At 39.6% G+C, this 17,162-nt stretch overlaps 1 protein-coding gene across 4 annotated transcripts in view; it reads right to left on the bottom strand.

The window, feature by feature from the left end:
- Window positions 1-51: 51 nt before the first annotated feature.
- Window positions 52-17,162, bottom strand: part of pak5 (p21 protein (Cdc42/Rac)-activated kinase 5) — a 54,170-nt gene continuing 37,059 nt past the window's right edge. For all 4 annotated transcript variants that reach the window (XM_086060812.1, XM_086060813.1, XM_086060810.1 and 1 more), the window contains 9 exons: window positions 13,207-14,043; window positions 8,577-8,786; window positions 7,501-7,642; window positions 6,621-6,775; window positions 6,048-6,181; window positions 3,647-3,773; window positions 3,193-3,318; window positions 2,620-2,754; window positions 52-1,673 (listed from right to left, as the gene is read on the bottom strand). In XM_086060812.1, the coding sequence (XP_085916938.1) occupies window positions 1,518-1,673; window positions 2,620-2,754; window positions 3,193-3,318; window positions 3,647-3,773; window positions 6,048-6,181; window positions 6,621-6,775; window positions 7,501-7,642; window positions 8,577-8,786; window positions 13,207-14,043 (2,022 nt within the window). In that variant the 3' untranslated portion in view covers window positions 52-1,517. The remainder of the gene's footprint in view (window positions 1,674-2,619; window positions 2,755-3,192; window positions 3,319-3,646; window positions 3,774-6,047; window positions 6,182-6,620; window positions 6,776-7,500; window positions 7,643-8,576; window positions 8,787-13,206; window positions 14,044-17,162) is intronic.

Below are 17,162 nucleotides of genomic sequence, written 5' to 3'. Positions count from 1 at the left end.
AGAGGAGAGACCTTGGAATAAAAAAAAAAAAAGTGAGACATGCAAAAAGACAATGTTCTTATGGAAGTTTGTTTTAATTGAAAGCATCTTCACAGACATGCTGTGGCACTGTACAACACGCACGCACACGCACGCACTCGTATTTACATATCACAGTGACTGATGGGTCAAAATGGATGCCAGCAAATTTGACACTTGTATACCAGATGATTTCATGACAATGACAATGAACCATATTCATGTTTTTTTCCTCCCCATTTAATAACCTCTGTGTAAAAAAAAAAAAAAAGTATGTGTTTTTTTTCCTTCCTCTTCTTGATTCCTTCAGTGTGTTTGCTACAATAAGTGCATTAAGCGGACACCCATTGGCTTCATTGGCTCCCTGCAATTGCGAAAGATTACACTCAAATCATAAAATGCTGACTTGACTTCATTGATATTAACATTATTAGTTGCATTGCATCGTACAAAGTACAAGCCAATCATGTTACTACACCTAAAAAAAAATTGTGTTTTTTGGTACGTCATATAACTCGTATATAAAAAAAAATGTGTGTAAATGTGTACACCTTTTGTTTAAAAATATAAAGTGATATTTTTATTCATGTATTTTTAACCGCAAGTTTCACAAATTCATATTAAAATATCGATTCTAATTTATGATGTATTTGTAATCTTATTCATAAATGAATATATTAAATAAATGTTTATTTGAATGTGTTGACACAAAAACACAAAGCGAAGTCGCCGTTTCATTGCATTTGAGTGTATTTGAGTAGATCCCTGTCGACCGTCACGTTTCATTTTCAATCATTTAAACATAAATAAAATGAGAAAAAAAAGGCCACACTAGACAAAAAATGAATCGCAATAAATAAATAAATACTTTAAAAAGCTCATAGAAAATGTCTGACATTACCCTTTTTTTACCCAACGTTTAATGGAAGTTCTGTCTACAAAGATAAATAGTAATAATAAATATATTTAGTTTTTTTTGAAGTAACAGTTGGGTTCAAGTGGGATTATTTGGAATATTTCATGTGGTTGTATGTGTGTGTAAATATATTTTTCTACATATACAGTATATATACAGTATTTGTATATATATTGTATTAAGTGTATATTTGTGTGTGTGTGTATATTTATATATATATACACTGTATATGTTTGTGTGTATTTGTTAATGAAAAAAAAGAGTTATAAAGAGTAGGAAAGTCTATTGAATACTGCTCATATCACAATGGCTACCACACCATCAAATACTCAAAGTTATCAAAACTGTACACTTAATCTTACAAGTTGCTCTTAAAATACATGTGCAGGGGGAGATTTTTTCTGCGGCCCCGCCCACGCTCTCGGGGTCCGCTCGGGTCCTTGAAGGTGTCTTACAACACCCGGAGTCCACTTCAGAGTTCCTTAGTTTCCTCGTAGTTGTGTGTGCGTGTGTGAAGGGGGGGGGGGGGGTAGCTAATCTACGTCACGGTTACGAGAGGTGAGCGTTTTGTGTGTGTGTGTGTTCAGCGGTGGCGGTAATGTCTCATGAGGGGCACGATGCAGGACGGCGGTCCCGACAGTTTGAGGAAGGGATGCTGGAGGAGCTCCTGCGCGGTGGCTCGCTGCGACGGCTCGCGTACCAGCATCAGGTCCAGGAAGGAGCGCAGCACCGATGACACCTACGCACACACAAACGCCAATCAGCTGATAAAACTGTCTTTTTTTTTTTTTTGGGGGCAGATTTTTATTATTTGGTTTTTATGTATATTTCTAACCTGATTGTTACACTTCACCTTGTAATTTCATGATTTATTTTCATATTTTTAATATTTTAACACCTTTTTGTTTTTGTTTTACTTTTTTTAATGTTATTTAGAAATTTTCAAAAAGTATTTTCATTACCTTTATCTTTTTGGATTAATTATTTATTTTTTAAACAGTCAATATTTTTTTCTTTTTATATTTGTAATCTTTATTTTTACATAGTTGCTTCTATTTTAAAAAAAAAATACATTTGTATTCTGTATTTATTCATTTCATTTTTTTTTTACATTTAAATTTTATTTTTTATTTTTATTTTTATTTTTTACAATTTTTCTTTATTTGATTTTTTCTTTACATTTACATTATTTATTTCATATTATTAAGATTACATGCTTTTTATTTCTCTATCATATCATACATTTTATATTATTTTCATGTACTATTTGTATTAATCCACTTACATTTTGTTTTTGCGATTTTATTTTTTGATTAAAAATTTTGTTAGATTATATTCCATTACAAGGATCATAGTATTTCTATAATTTTATTCTACTTATTGTCTATGTTTTTCAATTTGATAATTTTTGTTTCCATTTTTAAAACTAGTTTTTAAATGTGTTTTTAGATGATCATTTAGTTCAAGAATTAGCAACCAAGCTAGCCACACATTTTAGCCCCTCTACTAACATGTACGACACGAAAAAATATCACTTGGGAACATGTGCAAACTCCAACATGCTCAACCAAACAATACAGAAATTAGCAAGGTTTGCTAGCGGTGCGCATTTAGCTACTGGAACACCGACAACGTTTTTGGACATAAATAATAATTAGCATTTGGCTAGGCTAGCTCACGCTCACCTTGTGCGACTCTTTTAGCCGCGGGGGCAGGTTGTCACGTATCCTCCTCATGGCTTGCAGGGGGGGCTCGTTGAAGTACGGGGGCTCGCCGTCCACCATTTCGATCACCATGATGCCCAGCGACCACACGTCCACCTACACACACACACACACACACACACATCATCATCATCATCATCATCATCATCATCATCATCATCATCATCATCATACCTAAGTGTGCCTAGAATTTTTATATAATATACGGTGAACATTTTTTAACAGATTTAAACTTAAAAAAATGCACTTTTAGACACATTGTAAAGATAATGATGAAAAATGTATAGCGGTTACTGTATGTGTACCTTTAAGAGGCGGGGCCTGCGTGTGAGCGTGAGTTGTGGCCAACAGCAGCTCTAATGTTAGCGTGTATGTTTTACAGTTGTTAAGGCTTTGAATAAATGGTTGAAAAGTGAATCGGTGAAATGGCTCACCTTTCCCACCTGTGAAGGTATTACAATAAGTATTCTGTAAAAACCCTTAAAAATGGATCACTATAAAGCCCAAACGAAAAGGTGTGTGTCTGTGTGTCACCTCTGTCCCATAAGGCAGTCTGGAGATGACTTCCGGCGCCATCCAATATGGCGTCCCAACCAGCGACTTCCTCTTGGGCACCTCTTTGGAAACTTGGGCACAGAAGCCAAAGTCGGACAGCTTGATCTGCACGCACACATCAAGAAGACGATTCGTTTGTGGCGAGGGAGCCGCTAATCTGACATATTAGCCATTTATGACCTTGAGTTAGCTTCAATAATTTTGTAAAATCTTAAAATTGTGAATTTTAAAGATTTTTTTTTTTTTATCGTCTTTTGTACAATAAGTCACATGTTTTTGATAACAAACCTCATCTAGTTAGCATTTAGCATTTTTAGCCATACGGTTCAATATCCAGCCTTCTGATTGGCTGAGATCTATCTCGACAGCCTTTCGATGTGCCCGGTGTACATTTTTGTCAAGATAGTAGTGGGGCGTGCGTGTGCGCGTTTACCCGTCCGTCGCTGGTGAGCAGGATGGAATCACTTTTGATGTCTCGGTGGATGACGCCTTGCGTGTGAAGGTAGCACAGGGCACGCAGCACTGACAAGCACACCGTGGCGATCTGCTCCTCGTTCATCCTGTCGCACGCACGCACGCACGCACGCTCGTCATATACAGTAGTACTTTATGATAGGATTTGAAATTGCCATGAAATATAAGAAAAAAAAGATGGAGGTTGTGATGTGCGGAGCAGGAGGTCCCAGATGGATGTTCAGGCGCGCAAACAGGACACATTTACAGCTTCAATGAACACACGCACACACATGGCCAGCTGGCGCCTTATGTGTGTATTATTAAACTTTTTTGTAGTGAACCTTTGTGTGGAATTTGTGTGTGCGTGTCGAGCTATTACTGCAAATGTCACCACGAGCATAAAGTTATGCTCGTCAGGAGGCGAACGCATCATCCAGGCTAACCAGACAGGCGCACAATGATGCGTGTTGACTACACGCTGTCGGAAGTCGACAAAGTGTCACGCGCGTTTGCGCTGACAGTGCAATAAGACAAATGAGCCTTCTGATAATGAACAGTCAATGTGTGTGTGTGTGTGTGTGTGTGTGTGTGTGTGCGCACACATAAAGATGAGGATCATTGAAACAGAAAATTGTTTTTCATCATAACCGTAAAAAAAAAAAAAAAACATGTTAATGATCTTGTAAGCTTGTCAAGTGAAGGACAATTATAGCCCCGCTAACACAAACAACACGAAAACCACCCACGTTACACTCTTTAAAACGCAGATTACCTCGACTTTAAAGATAAAACACAATTGTGTTTTTGTGCAAATTTCATCTAACGCAAGTATTTGTGCTTACTAATACTGAAGACAAATTTCTTGATGCTAAACTAAGCTAGCCTGAGTTAAATCATTTTGTTGTTCTAAAATAATATAAGTCAAGTTTTTGTGCTAAGCTAAGATAGCTCCGTCTTTGTGCTTATCTAAGCTAAGTCTGTACTGGTCCAAAACTAAGATTACTTGGTATTCATGTTAAATTAAACTGTCTTGGAGCTAAAATAAGACTGCCATTAAAGCTAAGCTAAATGAATTAGTGGTAATACTCTGTCTTTGTGCTATGATAATTCTTTGTTTGGTGCTTACATAAGACAATGGCCTCATTGCTAACATTAGGCTAAAAAAATGTAGCCTTTGTAAACTAATCTAACTCAAATGTATGTGCGTAGTTATGCTAACTCTGCTTTGGTGCTAAGCTAACTCTGTTTTGGTGCTCATCTAAAGTAGATGTGTTTTGGTGCTAACTCAGTCTTAGAAGCATTTTTGTGAGTTTCCTATAAAGGCTTTAAGTAGCACTCGTATGGTTGTCATGACAACTTTGTGTTATTTGAGGCCAAAATGATCACATAAGCTCCCTTGAATGATGTGCAGCTGGGTTGAATTGAACAAAGTGCTTTTGTAATCCTTTATGAGGGAACATAGTGCAAGCAGGCTGTTCCTCAGCCAATCTTGTTATTAGCACGCGCCGACAATCCACACAAATGATTGGAATTAAAGCACCAAAAACAATCAGCGTGGAAACTCATTAACACAGAGAGACAATTAGGGGAAAGTTGGTGAGTTAAAAAAAAAAAAAAGAGTCTCAAGTGTTTGGAAAAACTTCATTACAGACCATCTGTGTCATGTTCTTCCACCGTTCACATGTCCTCTACTTTAAGTGAGACCACCTCAAACCCCCCACCATTACATATTCCATCTGTGTAGCCATTTGGATTCACACTCCAGGCACATTTTACAATTAACTACACATACTAAGACTCCAATCTTAAAATTGTTTGCTACTGTATTTAGTTCATACTGATCACTTGTAAAAAAATAAAATAAAATACAATTTAAAAAAAGCACAACTTTAATCCCTTATTTGCTCCCTAGCTAGCTATCTCTAGGGACTCAAGTCAAACAGTGGCAGGATTTTTACTTTCTGAACCTGGATTTGCCACTTCTGATTACACTGACAGAATAAGGGATTAAAGTTGTGCTTTTTTTATTTTTTTATACAAGTGATCAGTATGAACTAAATTAGCTAGCTAGCTTTAGGGGCTAAAGCCAAACTGGCAGGGTTTTTACTTTCTGGACCTGGATTTGCCACCTAGCTTGCTAGCATGGGAGCTAGCTAGCGAGCTAGCTAACTAACTAGCACCTGAGGCTAAAGCCAAACTGTGGCAGGGTTTTTCACATTCTGGATCTGGCACCTCTGTTGGTGTCGTTTATACAGCTGGGTATAAATGTTACATTGGTGTCAGTTTCTTATCTTAGCATCACAACCTGCTCAAGCGGCTCTCAGTAGTGTTTGAGAGCACATCTGCTGTCTCCAATACGTGCGTTTAGAGTCCCTCACCTGGTGTGTGTGACGATGTCGGTGAGCGCCCCTCCCTCCAGGAACTCCATAACCACCCACAGCTCGTCTCCGACCAGGTAGCTATTGTACATGTCCACTACGTTCTCGTGGTGGTAGTCCCTCATGATCACCACCTACACACGAGCATATGCAGCACATATAAAGAAACGCGTCATTTCATATTAGCTCTTCATTGAAATGGCTATCTCGCTGTGAACACATTCTGGAGTTTTAACCGTAACAGGATTACATGCGCGGATTAAGAGGATTACAATGAAACTAATTAGCACCAGAATCAACACCCTCCGACGTACGCACGCAGAGAAAACACACACACACGTACACACGCGTACAGTGCGATACTGCCTGATAGAGTAAATCCGAACATGTGTGCAAATATGACAACAGTTCTCCTCCATCTGCTGCCTTCTGTTGCACATTACATATATTATGTATAGTATTATATATACACAGTTTATGTCACATATATTTCTATGACAAATAGCCCTGGTGGAGGTAACTAAAACTAAAAGCAGCTTGTGATAGATAATGGGCACGTTGCGGTATTGGCACCTCATTGAAGAGCAGCTCCCTCCGCTGCTGCTTCCTCAGGTCCATCTTCTTGACGGCCACCTGCTTCCCGCTGTGCTTCTCGCTGGCGATGCACACGATGCCCGTGGAGCCCTCGCCAATTTTGATGAAACTGTCCAGGTACTCGCGGGGGTCGCCTGATGAGACAGTCCACACAAAACAATAAAATACACAAAAATTATTTTAAAAAAAATAATATATATATATATATATATATATATATATATATAAATCAACTGTATGATTTATTAGTAGGGCTGTACTTATAACACGTTTTTTATTTATTTATTATTATTAATTAATTTTTTTCATTTTTACAGATACGGTACCAATGGCTGGTCCTGTGCACAATGCTACAGTGGGTTACAACGAAAAAACATTTTTATGAACACTTACGCCAACATAAATTTGAACACATTCACTGCCATTGACGGTTAAAGACGTCAAAAATTCATTAGAACTATTTCTATTAGTTTAACATTTTTTCACTTCTGTTAACAAGAGTATGAAAGCCTATAATGTTTTTTTTATTGTACATTTAGAACAGATGTAAAATTTGTGATTAATCGTGAGTTAACTAGCGAAGTCATGCAATTAATTACAATTACAAATTTTGATCGCCTAATTAAAAAAAGATTATTAAAAATTAGGGGCATCAGGCGATTAAAATGTGTAATCACAATTCTAAATGAAATTTTTAATTAATTTTTTGGTTTTCATACTCTTGTTAACAAAAGTGGAGAAAAAAAATTAACTAATAGAAATAGTTCAAATGAATTTATGGTAGTGAATCAGTTACTGTTGGCCATTATGGTGGTAGTTGGAGAAAAAAGTTTGCGAATCACAAGCACTAGTTAGTTACCTGGGTTGACCACTAGTTGCAGCGCGGCTCGGAACTGCTCGTGGGACACCCTGGAGGGCTGAGTGTCGGAGCTGGACCCCCACGAGGGAGGAGGGTAAGCCCCCGGGGGGATGTAGGGTGACGATGGCTGGGAGTACGCCCCCTGCAGGGGGAAACATTGAGAGAGAAAAAGAACATACAGTTGCTATAGGAAAAAATAAATACTAAAAATGTGTTTTTAAAATGCAAGGTATGCTAAAAATATTAACACAAAATAAATAGTATAATATAATAAAAATATATATTAATGATATAGATAAATAAATAATAATAAATGTAAAATACTAAATAAATTAGTTCAAAATACAGAACCAAATCAAAACAATAATATACAAAATAAAATAAAATATTAAAGGAAAATACAAAAAATACTCCTAAAAACAATACAACATAAATACAATTTTAATCAATAAGTACTAAACAAAAAACAAAACAAAAAAACAAATATATATATATATATGTATCGCACGCAGTTAAGTAAATACTAAAATAAACAAAAAATATAAAAGAAAAACAAACTATGATTATAAAAAAAATACTAAAACTAACAGTTGATTTATTTTAGCTACAGAAAAACCAATACTATGAAAATAGAATAAAACATTTTAAAATAAATTAATCAAAAAAACAATTTTAAATTGGGGGGGAAAAAATACAAAATAACAGAAATACAACAAGAAGTGAAGTAGATAAATAATAAAATACAATAACATCTTAAATCTAAAAGCTTAATGCCCATAAAATCCAAAATGCTGTGGCAATTGTTTTGATATTTTTAGAGGTTGAACTTAACATGAGTATAGATGTGCGTGTGAATTTTGGTGACGATTCATAGCATTTTTGTGTCAAAAAAAGACGATTCATTTTTATACATTTGCAGTTGTGTTCAAAAGTTTAAATACCCCAAGGCTATGTAAACTTTCAAGCACAACTGTACACGTTCATAAAATCGACCCAAAAATAAAATAGTGAACTACAATAGAATAAAAAATGAAATAAGAACACCTTGAATATGTGCCGGTATGTTGCTAGCTTACCTGCGGGGTGTACGGCGGGCTGGGCTGGGAGGGCGGGTGGTGGTAGGGCGACGGCTTGTAATGGTGAAAGATGGGCGGATAGGGCAGGTGCACGGGCGGGTAGCCGGGGGGCTTGGCGTGGTTCTGAGGTAGCTTGAGGGGCCCGCGGGGGTAGGTGTCGCCGGCCGTCGCGTGGGGGCTGCCGTCCCGCGATGGACGCTCATAGTCACCCTGCAGGAGGTCATGCGGCAATTTCAGTAATTCATATAAGTGAATTATAAAAAAACAGTAAATGGAATACATTGAAGCATGACTGTGAGAGGTAAAGCACTAAATATGCATTAAGGTTAGTTTTGGAGTTAGTATATGTAGACCACCTTTATTGGCATTTTCTCGTGGGCGTGACACTTTTGGCTGATTAAACATGCACAGGGCACAACTGAGCGTTCCTGGAAAACAACACAAGTGTCAAGAAGGAACTCAACTAATAACTCCCCTATCTGCTACCATATTACTAGTACACACACACACACACACACACACACACGGAAAGGACAGGAAGAGGAGGCGGATCATTCCTGACGTGTTGGGATGGTGTATAATTACATGGTGTGAACTCTTATAATCAATCACTCTGCAGCGTGAGGAGGGGGTGGTCCACGCCGAGACCCCCCCCCCCCCACACACCCACTCCCACTGTATCATTGCCTGGCTGGCTGTCAGCCAAAGGGGGTCTCCTGATCCATGTTGGTTAAACGCGCATTAATCTGAGTTTGGCAGGGTAATCAACAACCTAACTCAAGTGTGAAATTGAATTCGGCGGCGGAACACGGTCGAGCCCGCTTTTATGCTAAGGCTGCAAAAGGGAGAGGGGAAAAAGTGCCGCAACATCAATTTGTCACTGAGAGCTGCTGCAGAGAAAAGGGGGAGAAAAGAGAGAGGGCAGTGTGTGTTTATTATTGTGCGAGAAAGGGGATAAATAAAGCTGGCGTGGGGCTGCGTTGGTTACACACACGAGAAAAGGCAAAGGGGGTTTGTTATGAGAAGAATTGCCATGATTTTGGAGCTTAGCGGTTAGCGCAGGGATGAGCAAAGTACAGACCGCGGGCCACATGCAGGTATGGCCGCATGGAAATGACCGCCAGGTATTTATGGCACACTTTTAAGAGCGTGATCATTTTGCTCCATTCATTCGGGGGTTTTCTCCCTAAAATTGGTTCATTAAAATGTGTCTATTCTTTTTTAAATTTAGCTTATTTTTTATTGTTTTTAATTGTGTCCGTTAGTTTACATTTTTATCTTTAAAATATTTTACTAAATATTTTTTAAATAATTACATATTTTATTTATTTATTTATTCATAACAATTGGCCCATTGATTTTTTTTAAATCATTAACAAAAACTTACACTTAACTATTTTTTTAATTATTTTACTAAAATAATCGGTAAATTAATTTACAATTGAAGAAATATAAATCAATTCTACATAATAAAATTAATGACAATGTATTATATTATTTATAATTCATGAAATAGTTACTTAATTTTTGTAAATGATGACCAAATATTAGCAAAATATACATTAATATTATTTTACTTCATTGATTCCAATAATTAAAAAAAAGAAAATTATTAATTTATACAGATAATAATTGGTGTTAATTGTATGAACAGTTTTTTTCTGAAGTGATAATTGACTGGATATTAAAAAGTAAAATACAAATTTGTACTCATACAGTACATTTAAAAATATAGATTCTTGTAAATAATTGCTGACTGTATTGTATCTAATATAATGAATGCACGTAAAGTATATTGAAACTAAACTATTTGTCCATATTTTTCATACAAGCTTTCCTTTTTCACCATCACCTGGCCGATACCTCCATTTTAAAACTCAAACGTGGCCATTTAGCACAATTCTGCCCACCCCTGGTTTAGCAAACAAATGAGAAAACGACCTTCTCCTCTTACTACTCCGACTGCAGTCCAATCCTGCATCGCTTGCATTCTACGTTTTCTTTTTCTCCCTACGAGCATCTATTTAGTGAAGCGTGCAGGTTAAATGCTTTTTCATCAAGGCGCCCTGGGATCCACATCAGCAAACCTGCTGGACTCGTGGCTGCGTGGAGGAGGAGGAGGAGGAGGAGGAGAAGGAGGTACGGTACGGTGGTAGTGCCGCAGATGCCATCACGCTGCGCGGCAGCCTTAATGGAGCAAGGAAGAGCGAGCATAAGGACCGAGCCCCCGCCTCCCGTTGCAGGTTGACTGCATCGCTACCTCCTGCCCGCACTGCAAGCGCTCCAAAAGGGACAGTACAAGCGCTATGCCGCAGTTGGCCTCAGTTTGTAACAGGAAATCCTCATCCGAAGTGGGATGGCGCATAAGTACAGTCACATCATCGAGATTAGTTAACTGACAACGGACAACTTTTATTAGCGTGTCCGTATAGTTTTAAGAACACTTTTAAAGAACCTGAAAAGTGATTTCAGAGATTTGTTTGTAAATACATTCAAGTTAAAAGTAAGTTTAAAAATAATTGTGAAAACCGCTTTTAACCTACACATCTGACTGAGTACAACATACTTTGCACGTTTTCAGCAATTCCAGTTTTTTTTTGGGGGGGGGGGGGGGCTAAAATTGCGTCAAATGACACACACTGGAGTCCGACAGCAGTCCATTACCTGAGAAAAACTCAAGCAACTTCGGTCATGTCAGGGTTATTCAGAGCAAGATTATTATAGTTAACGAAAACGAAAAAAATAAAATAAAATTGAGAATTTTTTTTGTGAACAAAATAAAAATTTGAGACCTTAAAAAAAATTATAAAATATATTTTTTTGCTTATAAATCTAACTATAATTGTCGAAAAAAAATTATATTTTATTGTTTATCAATTAATTTCTTATATGAGCTTTCAGGGCTTCTTTTCAATATATTTATTTCTGTATTGCTGGCAAGGTCATTAACTTTATTACATAATACTTTTTTTTTTTTAAACACATGCCATATGTAAGAAAATTAAACTAAAAACAAAGCAATTGAAAAATAAATTAAAAACAAGCTCAAAACTCATTAAAAATAGAAGTCAAAATGAAATAAAAACGTATTAAATGAAAAATTGCTCCGACGCCATTGCAACCTGAAGTTACAGCACACTGTGTTGGCTGTGACTGTGTGGAGGCAATCTTTTTATTTCCTTCACCAAAGTTTGACTTTGTAGACCTTATGGACCGGGGCATCAGACTTTAGCGTCTCGTCGTTGGCCGTAAGCAAGCGCAGAAAGGTGGAATAGCACGGAAGGGCAATTAAAAAATATTTTTGTTTTGTTTTAAGTCTGACTTGACAGCCAGCATGGACTCGGCATTTAAATTAAGTTATTTTTTATTTTCATATAAATAAATATTTTTCCCCCCTTCCTGCAAGATTTTTTTTATATTTTTTTTTATAAAAAATGCTTTTAGAATTTTTCACATTCTTGTGGAACTTTCAACTTTGAATAAGCTCTCCGACAATACAGTAAAACAATTTACATTTATGAAATCTAAGGAAGAGCTACATTAAATCATTTCATATTTCTACCCAATATATTGTTCCTTCTTTTTGGCGCATGTTCCTCATTGTGCTCTTACATAACAACCCCATTAAAATGCAGCATATTATTACTTGAATGTAGTCTTGCTCTGGGATGTCTCTTTATTCTTTTTGTCGTATACCTCGCCTGCCCTCTTCCTTTGTTCAACTTCGACTTCACTTTCTGTCCGCTCTCCTCGTGTTCGGTATGTCACGGCCGTGCGCTCGATGCTTTAAAGCGCTAATTGATTCGACTGCAGAGAAGGATCGAAAAGATGTCCATTAATGTCGGCAGGGAGCCTGGACAAACTATTATTTAAACAAAGAGTGAGTGTACAAAGAAACCAAATAGGGAGCTCACTGGACACTTCAATAGGTACACTTGTAGTTTAAGTGCAGCGATCATCGATTACATTTTTTTTTTTTTTTAATAATGCTTGTCCTAATTAACTCATTCACTCCCAGTTATTTTCACTGGAGCAACCCCCTTCGCTCCCAGCTGTTTTACTGGATTTTGACAGATTTTGCAAAGTCCACAGAATTTTGTGTCCTATTGCTATAAAAACATGGAACCCACCAAAAGAAAGATCCGAGTCTCTTCTTTCATCAGGAAAAAGTATATATGTATGTTTCTGTTTTGCAGCAATTCACATTAACATGTAGCTAAGTTTCATCATTATTCACATGGCTTTGGCTGATCTCTTATACTCTGCTGTCACCTGCTGTCCGTTTTTGGCAATGACTACCGTTGCTTTAAGCAACCTTTTCAGGTCAGAAGCTGTATCAAAGCCTTCTGTATGCTTTAGCATTAAAAAAAAAAACACATACAAAACGTATAAATACGTTTTTGGGAGAGATGGGCAAAATATTAAAAAACGTATTTACACATTTTTGGGTTTGAATGAGTTAAGGTGGTAGGTGAGCTAGAGAAAATCACAGCTGGCTTGGTCAAAATGTGAAGTACCACCTGGAGTGGTTGCCAGTCACAATTAAGTCTTACGTGCAAGCCACTATCGAGCATGCTAACGATCAAAATATTCCCCACTGCAAACATATGAATAAACACAAGGTGATTACCTTGTTGATGGTCTGTGAAGCGCCGAGGCTCTCAGACAGGCGTGGGTACGTGTAGGAGCTGTACGGGTGGGCCTGGGCAGGGTTCTTGAAGGGCCCACCAGCCGCATAAGGGACATTAGGCTCCTGGAGCCCGGAGCCTGAGCGGGACCGCTGCCTGATGGCCGGCGTGGGGCTGGTCTGCATCACGTACGAGCTCTTGGGCCTCTTGTCATAGTCGTCCCGCACGCCACCGTAGCTCCACTCGCTGTCCGGGTAGTTGATCTGCTCGCTGTGAAGCGAGGCACGAGACGGGGTTCCCACCGACGTATCCCGGTAGTCCTGACTGGACGAGCCGCCCACCGACGCCCGGTAGTAGCCGCTGGAGCCCACCCCGCTCCCCACCGTGGAAGCCACCTCGTCCGTGGAGCGCCCCTTGCTCTCCAGGTAGGCGTGATAGTCCGGCGGGAGTTTGCCGTAGTCCGACTTTTGGGGCATGGCGTCCGGGTAGAAGGGGCTGCGGATGTGGTGCGAGTGGCCGTTGTGCTTGGGGAAGCGGTAATGCCGCCCCACGGCCCATTCGCCGTCGGCGGAGAAGCTCGGCTTGTCCAGAGCGTAGTCCCGGCTGCCGGAGGCATCGAGGTCGCAAGAGTAGCGCGAGTAGTAGTGGCCGAAGCCGTTCTCCTCGGGCCCGCCGGGACGGCCGCCTGCCGAGGGCCTGGATCCGGCGCCTGCCTGGTGCGCGCCCGGCGGACTCTCCTTGCGCAGTGAATTGGAGCGCGTCACTGAGATGTTGTCAAACTCCTCCAGCAGGCCGTTGATGGACGCATCTTTAGGGGGTCGGTTCCCCCGCACGATGGTCTACGAGAGGGGGAAAAAGCTTCGGTAACCACAATAAGTAAAAGGAAGGATGGTGGCAGGCCGATAACAAAGGGAGTGCATTCCGTTTCAGTTCAGCCATTCTAGTCTGAGAACTGAGTGAATTGAAATTCATTAGGGGACAGAATTTCAATTCTTTTGGCTTTGGGACAAGTATGAAATCAATCATCACTTGCAATGAATGAACAAGCAATCATCAAGCTGGATTTACACTACATGCTACAAGTCACACAAGTCGTTGTTGAATCCCCCCCCCCCCCCCCCTTATAAACGGTACAATTACGGGTAAAACGAGCATTTGAGTAATTAAAAAAATGTCAAGCATTTTTTTTTCTGCCTCGAGTACCCATTTATTTGGTGTGCATGGTTGGGAAGACAGTCAAGCCAGCTGTAGCAAAGCTATGCATGACGGTAACGCACCAGTGAGAAGGCCGACTCAAAAGAAAATGTTCTCAAATAGATTAATACAAGGACATCAATACCTTGGTGTGCTTTTATTTTGAAGTTCGTGGCAGTGCAAGGTGGCACGGCGGCTGTCTTGACTCGTCTTCCCGATTGGAAGTCGGAGCCGAGTTCAAGTTAAAATGTTTACATTTCTGTTCAAATGCTAATTAAGGACGCTTAAAAAAAACCCAGTTTAATTATGCTGACATGATGGAATGCAGCACCTGTTCCCAGCATTAGCGGCTAGGCCGCTAAGTTATTAGGCTGGTAATAGCTACTTTTCAAAGAAGCCAGTTTCACGTTGCAACATGAATTTTGATAAGCATGTCTATCTTGAGTAGACTCATGCTAATATGATAAAGCTAACATGAACTCTGCCATTTTGGTTTGAAGCGGACATTTTGGCCATTTCCAGGCATCCTTCAAAGACGGACTCGTCAGAGATTTTGTCTGACTGTTATGAAATTTGAAGCAGGGTCAACGTCAAATTACTTTTGTCATTTCATATGAGTGGAGGATGTTTGCATGCTTGACTCACCAAAAACGATGAAACTCATTTTGAAAATTTTGCATCATAACTCACAAAAAAAAAAGCATCCAGGACCCAAGCTGTAAAATAAGCATGAAGGGTTTTGGGTTTCTTTGTTCATTTCCTTTGTGAACTTGTCCTCAAGGTTTGACTTCTACCAAAATGTGAACTTTTTCCGGCTTTTACCATAACACACACAAAAAGCCTGAGCTTCAGATGCTAACAGGAAGCCGGCGGTGGATCTGAGCTGCTGCTTTCCCTGCCCCATTTCCCTCGCATCAGATTAGCTTCATTTTCAGTGGGCGTACCAGAGGATGCGTCGTAGTAGTCGTGACGTCGTGCACACGCGCACACACAAAGCAAGAGCGATTAGGGGCGCACGCACACATGTGCCGGGGCGCAGAGGCGGCTTAAACATCAGGGGTGCTTCTCATCCCCTCCTACCTCGCGCTAAGCCCTTTACACGCCGTTGTCGCGGTGACTCACGGGAAGCTGGTGCTGCACTAGAAGATCACGACGCAAAAGGCGTACTTCAGCGTGTAGGGAAAAAAATATATGAAGCGAATCCAAACACAGCAGGTGCTTGTTTGTACAAATATGTTGCGTGAGCACTGTGTTGGTTGATTTGGTATTATTGTCAAGCAACAGAACTTTCCAGGGTAGCTGATTTGATCAATTAGTGTTTATTATTTCTAAAATATATATTTTTTCCCGCCCACATTGATGTACACGCCTCCAAACTAACAACATAGCTGTGAATAGACAGAAGCAAGTTTACAAAATTGGACTACTGATAAGTGCACACATCGGCAAAATCAGTTATAAAATCTCAATCCATTTGTTTAAGTTGCTACAGTTTAGAATAATAAATCTTGAACCCTATTTAAGTTGTTCAGATAGTCACATTTAAAATGATGTCACATTTTGGGATACCCTTTATATTGTGTCACACATCTCAATGTTCACATTTAACTGAGCAACATTCACGCATGACATTTGCTGCCTTTCGTTTTCATTTATTTGCACGTCAATTTGGGCGACGTGTCTTGTGCTAACACTCGTGAAAGCTCAGTGTCGTGCATATATTACAAGGCAGGCTGGCTCTTTAATACAGCAGCCGTATTTTAAAATGGTGGCAATCACGCGGAAGCGCATGAAAGCCGCTAAATTAGCTGTCAGCAAGTGCGCCTGTTCTGATTCCCCCCTGAGGAAGAAATGCTACGCACATGAGGTTATTTTACACCGTTTACATTAGAAGGGCGGGTCAGAAGAATTCGGTAAATTTTGCTGCGAAGTGAAATTGGCTTGATAAGGTCCCTAAAATACTTTGAAAATTCAGCTCCCCAAGCCAGTTTCTCTTTTCAACATCATATTTGGTGGATGTGTCTAACAGAAGACTGTCTTCAAGGACCCAATGTCAACCAAACAGGAAGTCTGCCCTTTTGGTCGGAAGCAGCCATTTTAAGGTCAATTTGGCAATTTCCTAGGTTCCTTCAAACAAACAAGCAACACATTTGAGCCATAAAGATAAATGTACAATGCTAAAAATAGCAAAAAAATTTGAAGCGGCGAAATTTGATGACTCGCCATTAAAACTCTTCAGTTTGATAACTCAGCTCCCATGCCGCAACATAAACAAAAAGCAAGTCTGCCATTCTAAGTTTTAAGGACCCATAACATAACACTAACCGATAGACCACCATTTTGGTTTTGGCATGGGATTGCCATGTTGTTAGATTTCCTGCTCAATTTAAGCAATTTCCACTTGAACACAATTGTGATTCAGCGTTGGAGGCGTGCCATGACGACTCTCGACGTCCGGCGTCAGCAAGATCTTAGTTTTGACGGATTGTCACGTGTCCCCTGTCACGCTCTTGTCACATGTGCTGAGGCAGGAAGGCGGCAAAGCGCCGATGTGCTGACACAAGAATGCATCTGTACGTCTTTAAACACCTGCGCACCCCCAACCCCGCCACTTAACGCTCCATACTCGCGCCATTCATCCATCAGAGTGTTGACACGCACATCGGAATCTCCGGCCTCAATGCGGGGATATAAACTACGTGTTAACACGACAGTCAGGAGCTTTGGGATCGTATGCGGGTTCATCACTTTGCAGGATTCAACA

This window comes from Leptonotus elevatus, chromosome 18 (genome assembly GCF_054856555.1).
Source record: "Leptonotus elevatus isolate MCC_2025b chromosome 18, RoL_Lele_1.0, whole genome shotgun sequence".
NCBI classification, from domain to species: domain Eukaryota; kingdom Metazoa; phylum Chordata; class Actinopteri; order Syngnathiformes; family Syngnathidae; genus Leptonotus; species Leptonotus elevatus.
This window is presented reverse-complemented; position numbering and strand designations above follow the sequence as displayed.